At 38.5% G+C, this 11,579-nt stretch overlaps 1 protein-coding gene across 7 annotated transcripts in view; it reads left to right on the forward strand.

Moving 5' to 3' along the window:
- Positions 1-11,579, forward strand: part of MEIS2 (Meis homeobox 2) — a 214,867-nt gene that overhangs the window by 198,198 nt on the left and 5,090 nt on the right. For 6 of the 7 annotated variants that reach the window (XM_021719164.1, XM_021719161.1, XM_008071298.2 and 3 more), the window contains exon 10: positions 11,022-11,080. In XM_021719164.1, coding sequence (XP_021574839.1) covers positions 11,022-11,080 — 59 coding nt within the window. Of the gene's footprint in view, positions 1-11,021; positions 11,085-11,579 lie in introns of all 7 variants that reach the window. The other variant, XM_021719160.1, reaches the window with a different exon arrangement.

Below are 11,579 nucleotides of genomic sequence, written 5' to 3' on the forward strand. Positions count from 1 at the left end.
GCATAGCACCTTCCCTCCAAGTGGCTTTAGATTGCTGGTGTTGGGGTGGTTTGACCTGAGTTGAAGAATAGAAACTTGAGTGAGAACCATTTGTTTCCACACCATTTTGGGTGAAGTGCTATATTTTTCACCTTAAAAGCCCATTTAAAAAGAAAAATATGGTTTGAAAGGAGGACACAATTTGGAAGCCATCACACTTAATGGAGCCCTTTTTAAATGTAAGGCTTGTCCTATCAATTCTCTTCTAAATTAGTTGTCACTACCTAGAGAAAAACCGGCCCTTGATTGTTTTATGCTATTGCTAAAAACACACAGTCTTTTATACATATTTTCCTAAGTCCAATTTTTTAAACTCTCTGGTAAATTCCATTACTAAACTTGCCCTGGTTAAGTATGGAGTAGAACACAACTTGTGTAGCAACACACAGTGAGACACGTCATTATAGGTGGCCTCTAAATGTAGTCACACAAATTACCTCAAAAGAAAAACCAAAATGGACCTACTAGAAAAAGGCCAGGGTCACAGAGGTTTTCACTGACAATTGACTTGGACAACCGTGATCAAATAAAAGGCTTTCTAAAAATCTAATGTGTATATATATATATATATATATATATATATATATATGTATATATATATATATATATATGAAGAGGAAGCAGGTTTTTTTAGAAGTAGCCAGGCAGTTTATCACAATTGCTGCTAAAACTCTGGAATATTCATTCAGTTTTGAAAATATGAAGAAATTAGAGGGTTTTGAAGTAAATTCATTTTTTTCTAAGCTTTCACTCTTCTTTGTCTTTGTCCTTTGCCTTGAGTAGCCTACTTAACTTCTCAGCCTGAAAGTTCCATTGTCAATCCAAATGTAACATTTGGAAAATTGAGTTTGCCCGTCACCACTACAACAAATAGCAATGTCTTCTCAAATTTCAATTTCCTTCAGCTGTATACCATAACATACCAAACATGGATTCTCAGGTTTATCCTCAGGTTTAATCTTTTATATTTAGTCTCACTTTTGCCATCTAAGCACAATTCATCAGCAAATCTCCAAACCAAATATCCTATTTCTGTTTCGTTTCTCCCATCTTAATCAGAGCACATTTTATTTCCTCCTTCTGCCTGGATTAAACAAGACCATTCTACCGTCTCGGCTTCTGGATTTATCAGTTCATTTCATCCTATACATAATTTTTGGAAAGGGTCTTCTTCAAACACTATATTTGATTATTCAGGAATTATATTCAGGAATTTCAGGGATTCAGTTAGTCACTCAAAAACCTCCCCCAGCTTGCCTGTTAGTCATCATCATGTTTTCTAGAAAAAACCAGGAGCCAGCTTGAATTCAACTCCTTTACCCTCCCTTGCCCCAAATCATCCCTGGTCTGCACTGGTGCTTTTCAGTAGGCCATTTCCTTATTTCTTTTCTTCCAATACACTACTATCTTTTAATCTGGTTCAACTTTCCTCCTCGAAGAATTTATGGTTAACCTCCATCTTCATCTTCTTTAATTGACCTCATCACACTTATTTACTTACTGTGGACTACTAAGATTCGTAATTATTTATATGTTCTCAAATCGTGATGTTCAGTTTGTTTCTGTGGGTGTGAAAAGTAAAAATCTCTAAAGACTTGACCTGCATTTTCAAATGTTTAAATATATACACTCACACATATATAAATGGACTCTGTATATACATGTGAAAGAGAAAGTCATGTAATTATATGTTGTATGTATTATCGATATTTTCATAGTATATAGACTTTGCCTTATATTCTGTCATTAAACTTATTTTTTGTTAAGTATAGAATATGGAAGATTTATCAATGTGTGACATATATACAGGTTACTATTGGCCTTAAAATTATTATTCCAACTTTTTTAGGATGAAAATAGGCCATCCATCATCCCGGCTCCTCTACACCTTGCTTTCCCTTTCTCCCTGTCCACTTCCCCACTCCTCTCTCATGGGAAAACACACATACCTCTAGAGAAAGCATCAAGCAATACAATTCTCTGAACATTGAAGAAGGTGTGTGCTTAGTACCTTTTGACTGGCCAAAGGGAATTGGAGGATAAAGCAAGAGGTGAAACTGAGAAAAATCTCGATTCCCCCTGGAAATCAGGAAAGAGAGGAAGAGAGCAAACACTAAAACATGGTGTGACTGAGAAACAAGAATTTTCAGCATTCTTTTCTTTTTCGTTTCTAGTATCCCACTTCCCACAAAATTCCTGTCTTTGACCTATGTAGTAATATGTCTGAAGAGCCTAGAGTTGATAACTTTTTCTCTCTCTGTCTCTATCTCTGGCAAAGTTTATTGCCTAGTGTGTGTAGACATGTACACCCATATATACATAGGAACACAGACAAATGCCTATCCATACACATACATACATATGGCTGAAGTCTCACAGTATATCTCAAAACTGTACTGTTGCATGTCCCCTTTGGTTGGTAGGATATCTCTGACCTTACAGATTTATCCCTTGAGAATAGGATCATGCATTTGAAACTGGTTTAATTCTTAGCAAGACAATGCACATGGATTATGTAGATTTTGTCGTTGATTTTTTTCCCTTATATGTTACTTAGAGAAGCTCATGTCAGTATAAATCAGTGGTAATGAAATCAAGATTATGGCATCTTTGATATTGCATTTGCTAAAGCCTTTCCAGACGTTTAACCCAGCTTTCAGTGATTGATATTACAGACAGTGGATAAACATTTTTGATGGATCTGTTTGCTCATAGATAAAAAAAAAAACTAATCCTTTTTACTCTTTGATTTAGAGGGTGTAATGGTGTAATGCCATTGGAGAGGAAACAGTTCAAATGTGGTCATCATAGGTTGGTGGCACCAAAAATAGAAATTCACTTAGGGTAAAATCTGCTGTCAGGAAAAATGGAGCATTCTTTCTGAACTCAGGAACGTGTGGTTCATGCGAACTTGCTTGTAGATGGTTGCTACAATAAGGCTTCTTTCATACAGGTGTGTTTATGCCCCAGGCTTGCTGGCCACAGTCCATTCCATTTACAGAAGCTGAATTAAACAATAACTACCGCATTGCAAAAAATGGTGGGAGTGGGGGGGAAGGGGAGGGGGAAAGGTGAGCGTCAAAGGAGATGCCTGAGAGCTTTGTTAGGGCCAAGAAAAACCCTGTTGCAGTTGTCAGAGCTTGTTGATGTTGCTGGGAACGGCACTTTTTTTTTCTCCTGGATTTTGTGGTTCTGCCTTAGGAAAGAAAGTAAAATAGAACGGAAGAACAAAGTCCTACTCTATAAATCAGCAGCTGCTCCTTGCCAGATCAAAGGAGTGACATTTTTGCTCCTGGACTACTTGTCCACTTGAGGGCTTGACAGGCAGCTAACAGCTGGCCTGCTAGACTGTATGGAAGAATCAGCCTACATCTTCTTCTGAGCAGATGACAAGCTAATCAGAGACACATCCATAGCACAGGGCATGTGAGTGCACCTTGATCTCTTCAAACATATCTAATACATAATTGCTAAACAGCTTGATGCATTTTTGGCAAGTTAATGCTTAGGTGGTTTCCATTGAGAAGTAGGATAGAGAATTAATACTTCAATCAAAAGTGGTCATGAAAACTAAAAAGCTACTAGATTTGTTGGGATCTTCTCCTCTTAGGGTGAATTAGTAAATGGCTAGGAACATAATGGGAATTGGCTAAGAATGTATGCAACTGATTATCAAGTGATGACTGATTTTCAAAGCTTAGTCAGACTGTAGTGTTCAGATAAATGAACAGGCAATTGTAAATTGGTAATTTTGAAAATAATTACTCCTGATTTTTATTCTGTTAAAGTTTAATAAAGTTTTGGATGTACCTTCCATGTCTGGAAAAATTGTTTTCAGAAGCACTATAAGGTGTGTAGGTATCCAGATCTGGAATGTCAGTAGTAAAACTTTCAAAGTAATTCAGTTTCTAGTTGATTTCCATCTGTAATAAATCATGTACAGGACAAGGTAATATACTACAACTTATGTCTATTGACTTAGTATTTTATCTTTAAGAGGATAGATCCTAGATATGAATAGCTAAGGAAGTTTGAGGGTGTTTTCTCCTCCCTTGCTTTCAAGTATCTTTGAAAGATCACTTTTATAGTACATGATAAATAGCCGCATATGAATAATCTGATGGCATTCTGTAAGAGTAACAGTGCTTCAAAATCATAGCCTGCTGGGATGTTTTGTTACATGCCATCAGGTGTGATTATATTCATGGACTAGTGTTTATTATTGCTTGGTATTATAAAGGAAATAAAAAATAATTTCCTATCTGAGAAGAAATGTCTCAAATACTTTAGTAAACGGTTCCTGCTATTGGCCATACAAACCTTAGTCAAATAAGAAACCAAATTTTCCTAGGTCACCTTTAAAATTTATTTTAATTACTTAAAAAAATTATACTTATTAAAAGTACAGAACCATATGGAAAAAAAAAATCCTACTGTTGTCCTCCAACCCATGCTTGAGAGATAGTCTCTGTCAAATCTCCTGAAAAAAAATTTTATTGGCCCAATTCTTCCTTTAGGAGGTACAGATTTAGTAAAATGAATTAAATTATTATAAATAATTTGCTGCCCAAAGCAAGTGATTAAAAGATTGTTTAGATCTAGATCCCTAAGGAGAATTGCATATGCCTTTTTGCAAGCTGAGATTCACAATTAGAACCTGATCTTTGCAAGTTCCTATTCTTAGAGTACTAGAATTTAGAATGGGATCCAGAGCAAGGCTTCTCAAACTTACATGTACGTAGATCACCTAGAGATCTTTTAAAATGAAAAGACGGTTCAGTAGTGCAGGAATGGGGGTTGTGTCTGCATCTCTAACAAGCTTGGGGGGTGGGTGGGTGTTGATGCTGCCAGTCCCTGGAACACAGAGTAGCAGGGACCTAGAGAACCATTTAGAGTAGGTGATTCCAAAATAGCTCACTCCATTACCCATCCCAAACCCCAGCAGATAGATGCCTGCTCCAGTGTCTAAAATCTCTATCATGGCATTTGGATTAAACTGGGATTTTTTTAGGAAGATCCTACCACATGGGCACATGCTACTTGGAGGAGCAAAACATTATTACCTTGTTATCAACCCAGCATGGATTGATTTGTCTAGTAGTCACCCACCTATTCTTAATTATTACTTATGAGACAACAGAGCCCTTTAGGAGCATTGGATAGGTACACTTTGACTATAAGATGACGTTAAATGAGCCCTTACTGTGTGTATCAGGCACTTTGCTACGATCTTGCCTATAGTATCTTCCTTAATCCTCAAGACAATCCAGGTCCAGTTATTTCCACAGTTAACAGATAGGAAGCAAAGTGAGGCTTGGGAGGGTTAAGACTTACCCCAAGTCACACAGAAAATAGAGAGCAAAGGACATAAGCCCATGTTCTTCCCCACATTGCTCTGAACCATGCAACGATAATTGAGACGGGTGTGCTCAAAGTGGGATACTTTATTTTTTTATTTTTTTTTATTTTTATTTTTTGAGTTGGAGTCTCACTCTATCACTCAGAGTGGAGTGCAGTGGCCACTCCCGGCCACCACAGCCTCGACTTGCTGGGCTCCCTTCCAAGTAGCTGGAACTACAGGCGCGCGCTACCATGCCCGACTAATTTTTTGATTTATTGTAGAGACGAGGTCTCACCAAGTTGCCCGGGCGGGTCTCAGACCCGCGGGCTCAGGCAGTACACTCACCTCGGCCTCCCAAAGCGTGGGATTACAGGCTGAGCCACTGAGCCCGGCCTAAGTGGGATACTTTAGTAAAGAACCTCAGTGAGTCTTTGTAATTTTAGGAAGAATTAGATAAAAGGAAGAATATGGAGAGAACACAGCAGAAGGTCATCAAGGATGAACATCACATACTTGATAATTTTGCCCAGGGCCTTTATGTCAGTATGAACACTCCACTATTCGAGGCATATTCATAAAGGTACAAAATGTTTGTGATTCCAGATTAACATCATGTTTTCACATTACAATTTTTTAGCATTTACTTCTTGTGTTTTTAGAGGTATGGGCAAATCTAGTATTCCATCAAATTATAAATTAAGCTGTAATTCAGAGAAATTAATTATGAGCTGTGAACGTGCCCCTAAGCAGCATATGAATCTCATCCGTTTACCTTTCTTTGCTCACAATTGTCTGTAAGAAAAGATCCATTGTCTGGCCACCAGTGGAAAACTTATGTTTGCAGACGTGATTGAATCATTCATGGGCCCAAGTACACGTTCAAAGGCATTAGACCTACTTAATTCACTGATTTAACCATTGTAATATATCTTACTGAGAAAACCCTACTCTTTGTCGTAATCACAGCATGGAAAAAGACTTGATTTTTTTTGTAAAGAAAGAAAAAACGGAGAAACTTGATAACTGGTGGACCAAGGTTGACGCTTCCTTGTTTAAAACACCAACCGGTAGCAAGCTTTGTGAATAAGCACCCTGGCTGCTGAGTCCCAGGGGTGGGGACAGTAGAGGAGCAGAGTTTTTTCATGTTTTAACTGGTCCACCCTCACTGAGCTCCCCACAGCACCTTTCTCAAACTGATCTGATCCCTCCTCAGCAGTTCAGCTCCCTTCCTTACCCAAACCAATCCAGACAAAAGCTTTGATTCCTGCAATTCTTGATTTCTCCTCCGAGTGTTCAGGGCTGGCGGCTTTCCAGGTGACTCCGAGGAGGCCTGCACCCTCTAACAAAAGGAATGCCGCTGCAAGGAGTTGGTTACCAGGTGTGGCATGAAGTTAGTGAACCAGAAAGAAGGGATTTATCAGCCATTTAAAAGGGAGGGAGAGGGGGAGAGAAAGGAAAAAGGGAACGAAACCAAGCAACAATCAGAAATGACACCTAAGTCTACTTCTATCACTCTGAACTATGCTTTGGAATGAAAAGTCTTTAAAAAGAAAAATCACACTGGTCAGATTTCAGTTGCAGAAAAGTATGCAAAGCTGAAAAGTTTGGATTTTCTGGGGATGGGGGAGGTCTCCAGGAGACATCTCCCAGCAAGACAGTAAAATGAGATTTCAATGATATTTGCTGTCTTGGGTTTATTTGTTTTAATGCTTTCTTTTTTCATCTTTTTTCATCTCCTAGTTGACTCAAAAAGGCCTCATAATTCTTGGAAAGTCGTTGAATTTATTTCTATAGTTATTTTTAAACTAACAGTCTCAGTATATAATTTTTAAGGATCACACGTGCTAATGTATTTTCTATTTCAGTAAAATTTAGAGAGAAAGTAGTCTTAGATACTCTCCCAAGCTTTTGTGTAAGCCTGGATACTAACTTTGTGTTCAATACAAATCAATGGAACTAGTGCACTTTAGGGTACTTATTCCCTAAGGAGCCACTAATGGAATTATCTGTAGCCCTTAAAAAAAGAGTCGCAATGAGGCTAATGAGAATTTTTTTCCAAGTGAAGTCTGGATAAGACACTAAGCTTACTAGCACGTTTTACACACAATTTGTTAAAAAAAAAAACTCAGAATGTGTTAAAGAACTATTTATTATTGAAGAAGTCTTTACAACTTAGGGTTAAATTGTTTATACCAATAGAGAAGTATATTATATGTCTGCAACTTCAGAATCATTCTGGGATGACATTAAAACTTAGAGAATTTTTAATATCAGATACAGATGAAAAAACCTAACAGTCTTTGGATTGGAAATAACTTGTGGGGGTTTTCATTAAAGTTGGGTGCAGCCTGCTGCATTTTGGTTAGTTGGATGTCTTCAGCAATTTTTCAAATGTTTTGGGTTTGGCAAAGTCCAAAATGTTTTTTGCCAAGACCCTCTTTTCCCCTTATTTTTTAAACCCGTGTGAAATTCAAGGATAACTTAATCCATATGTGTCTGATTCATTTACACTTAACTCATCAAAATGTTATTTTGTAAGACCCATTTAATATCCAAGAAACCTTTTGAGCCTTTTTAAGACAAGCCTTTTGTCTTTGAACCAGCAAGTTGCATTTTTCCATATGAATGGAGCCCTGAACCTTGAAAGATTGAAGATGTGTTTGATTTTCAACTTAGATTCTTCAAATTTTAAGTAGACTCAAAACTTGATATTCCATATACTACTTGAGCACTGAAAAGGGGCGTTTTTAGGACATATATCAGAAAAAGTAGAAAGAAAATTCATGTCATGTAACTTTGGGGAAAGACCATATATGGAAATTTCATCTTAGAAATATTAAAAAAATTAAAATTTCTCCTAATTTGATTTCTTTTAATCTTTCATTTACATGATTGCATTTTATGTATATTCTAAGAGTGGCCTCTGGGTCATCATTACAGGGCGGTGATAATCTCATTTTTTTAATGTCAAAGTTTTCTAACAATCAACTCATTGTTAATAATAACATCTATGGTGTTAATAAAATATCCCAAGATCAGGGGAGTTGACAATTGGCAGGAGTCGTATGTTAAGAGATTTCTGAAAAATTGGGGCCCATATGTTTTTAAAATTCTGTGTGACTTGAAAGAATGTGGTAGAATTATGAATCTGGCAAGAAATAGCACTGTGGATCAAAACATTGTTTGAGAACAAAAATCCGGAGAAGCTAAATGGTGCCCAAATGAAAAAAAGCAAAATCTCTATGACCCTTTGACAAAGGATCTAGTGAAATCCCTCAGAGACTCCTATTCATATTTGCTGAGGAGAAGTGGGCAAAGAAAGGCCATTGCCATAACTGCTAGTGAACATCCAGTCCATGCCATGGTAACTAGTTGAAAATGTAATACTGGAGTGGCATTTCCAAGTTCAGCGCTTCTATAAAGACCTGCTAGCACACAGAATGCTTTTTTAATGTTCTGCATTGTTGTGTATCCCCCATTGAACAACCTTTTGAGAGGACCCCGTTTTTACTAATGTAAACATTCTGACGAGTATCCAAAGAAATGACCTTTGAGTGAACCTCTAACCTTCTCCGTAATTATTTGTTTGAAGACAGTGTGGAGTTCTCCTGCTGAGAACTAAGAACCATGATGCCTTGCAGCTCTGTGAGTAAGAGAGTGTTTGGGGGAACTGGAGAGAAAGACATAAATAAGGGAACAACCTCCAGATGTAACGAATAAAAGAGTAAAAGGGTGAAATTAAAAAGGGAAAAAATAGCAATTCGTTTTACCTAAAGAGTTGGCCTATATTGGGGGGGGGGAAGCCACACACAGGATTAGTAGCACATAAAAAGAGGTAAAACCCCTGCCAAGTGCGTCCTCCATTAGAAACTTCAAGAAGAGAACAGGCTTCTCTGACTCTCCTGAACATCTCTGTTGGTCTTAACCTGAACTGATAAAAAGAGTTCCTGGGGGTGGAAATATCAGGTCAGTCCTTCTTGTTCGCAATAAAAGTACTGGGGAAAGAGTAGATAATTAAGTTCTTTTTCCGATTTGAGGGATGCTTCTGGAAGTCGTTGTGATTTGGTCAGTTATTCCTCAGCAGCACTTCAGGTGACAGGTGGGAATAAATATGCAATCTCAACTCTCCTTTTGTTTTCACCTCTACTAGCCTGTCACTTTCTTCCACAATCCCGAGGGAGTGTAACATTTTTGACAACTGAGCTGTACTTTCTTAAGTCATAAAGAAGTTCATTGTTTTGCAAACAAACGCCATATGCAAAAGACTCCTTTGGTTTTCTCCTGCCTATTATTCCTCAGCCTAATTGTATTCCCACCATGGCTGGCGTTCACAGGAGGCCTGACCGAGCATGGGCTGCCTGTCCTTCTGAAAGCACTTCAACTTCATAGGAACGCGGAGCTGCCAACACATGCTAGAATTTTTCTGGCTAATTTCAAAGAATGAGTTTTCAGTTCCTGCCTGTGGCCCCATGTGGATTCATTAATCATGAAGTCCCCCTGCACTTGAGATTTGAAGCTGGAAATATTGAAAAATATTATCAATGGGGATATTTTTAAGGAACAGCTAGCCGTATGCTCCTTCCCCTCCCCCCAAACTGCATGGCCAGTGAATCCTGTGCGTGAGCCCAAATGTGTGGGGAATACACATCATTAAATGCACAGGGACAAGGGTAACTCGCAAATGGTAGAAAATGGTTTTGTTTTTATTAAATTTGGAGAAATAAAGGAGATTTCTTATCATCTTACTCTGTTTGTACATGAATATTTGATGGGCATTATTAAACATTAAAGTAACATGAAGTAGGCACTTATTTTTGGATTTCCAGCAAAATTAGATCCAGGCTTCTTAGACGAAATAACTGCTTCTCCTTTACATTCCTGCGATTCAGCCACCACCTGATTTGAAAACGTTTCTTGGGCTCTAATATCAACCATGTGTACCTGAGGCTCTGTCTTTCTAGTGGGTTGAAAGGTGGCTGGGTTTATGGTTGGCAGTTACCTTATCCGCTGCCCTGGGTGTCCCAGCTTAGGCTAGAAAGGCCGCCCCCAGCTGGCACTGACCTCTGAATGACCCCTAACTTTACAGGCTTAAACTGCAGGAGTTGCCGAAGAGCAGAAGTCTTTCTGGCCAGCACTTATTACTGCTGTGTTGGTGATAAAACTTCAGACAGCCTAATTGATGGCTTTGCTGACCTAACAATACCTTGTGAAAGCCGAGTGCCAGAGCCTGGTCTCCATTTATGACCAGCTGTGAGGGGAAGCTGGGTCTCCCTATGATGGGGAGTCTAGGGAAAGGGGAAAAATCTTCCAGCCTGTGAACTTTAGCCAGATTCCTACTTGTTCCAGAAGCACCAGCACCATCACAAATTAAAGGAAGTTTTCTCATGGAGAACTTTTTCCCTCCCTGAGCTGTTTTTTTTTTTTTTTTTTTTCTTTAACAAGTTGGCTGAGTTGGCTGTGCACTGTTATGCACTGACAATAAGATGATCCAGATTTCTGTAAGGGAGAACTCGCTTTTAAATTAAAAGCCTCATTTTCAGAAGAAGTTTGACTGTATCGTATTCTCCACAGCGTTCGTGCAAAGGCGGTCACAGAGCACAGAAACCGGGTTTGATGACTGGACTTCTCTGTTCTGTTTCAGGTTTATTAATGCCAGAAGAAGAATAGTACAGCCCATGATTGACCAGTCAAATCGAGCAGGCAAGTTCCCAGTAGTATCTGTATTCACGTCCCACAGGCACAAAGCCTCATCAAGTTATACCAGTTTCATCACCTGGTAAATAAGTGCTTCCACCAGGCATTCTGGGAGAATTTTTTTTTTAATGTCCCCAGAATTCTGCTCAAGGAAGCAACTTCACTAATTGGTGCTAATTGGAGATTTCCCACCCTGACTCTACTGAAACTGCTTTTTATTTTCTTTCTGAATTGGTAATTGGGCACAAGTATTAGTGCCACAAGCAGTTTGTTTGACTGTGAGCTCTGAAATTACTCCTTGCTTGTCTGCATCCAATCATTAGCACACTCTCATTTTCTTGTTACCCACAACTCCTTGGTGGATGCTTTGCTTTCACTCCTGTAGCATCCACTGTTCAACTCATTGTATCCATTCATTTGCTGTGACTATTCATAATATTCTGTGAGAGCCTGACGTGCTGCATTGACAACATTATTTTTTATTAAAAGATTATTACCTTTGTTT

The sequence above is a fragment of the Carlito syrichta genome, unplaced genomic scaffold, assembly GCF_000164805.1.
Source record: "Carlito syrichta isolate Samal-C Ts95f unplaced genomic scaffold, Tarsius_syrichta-2.0.1 Scaffold314286, whole genome shotgun sequence".
NCBI lineage: Eukaryota > Metazoa > Chordata > Mammalia > Primates > Tarsiidae > Carlito > Carlito syrichta.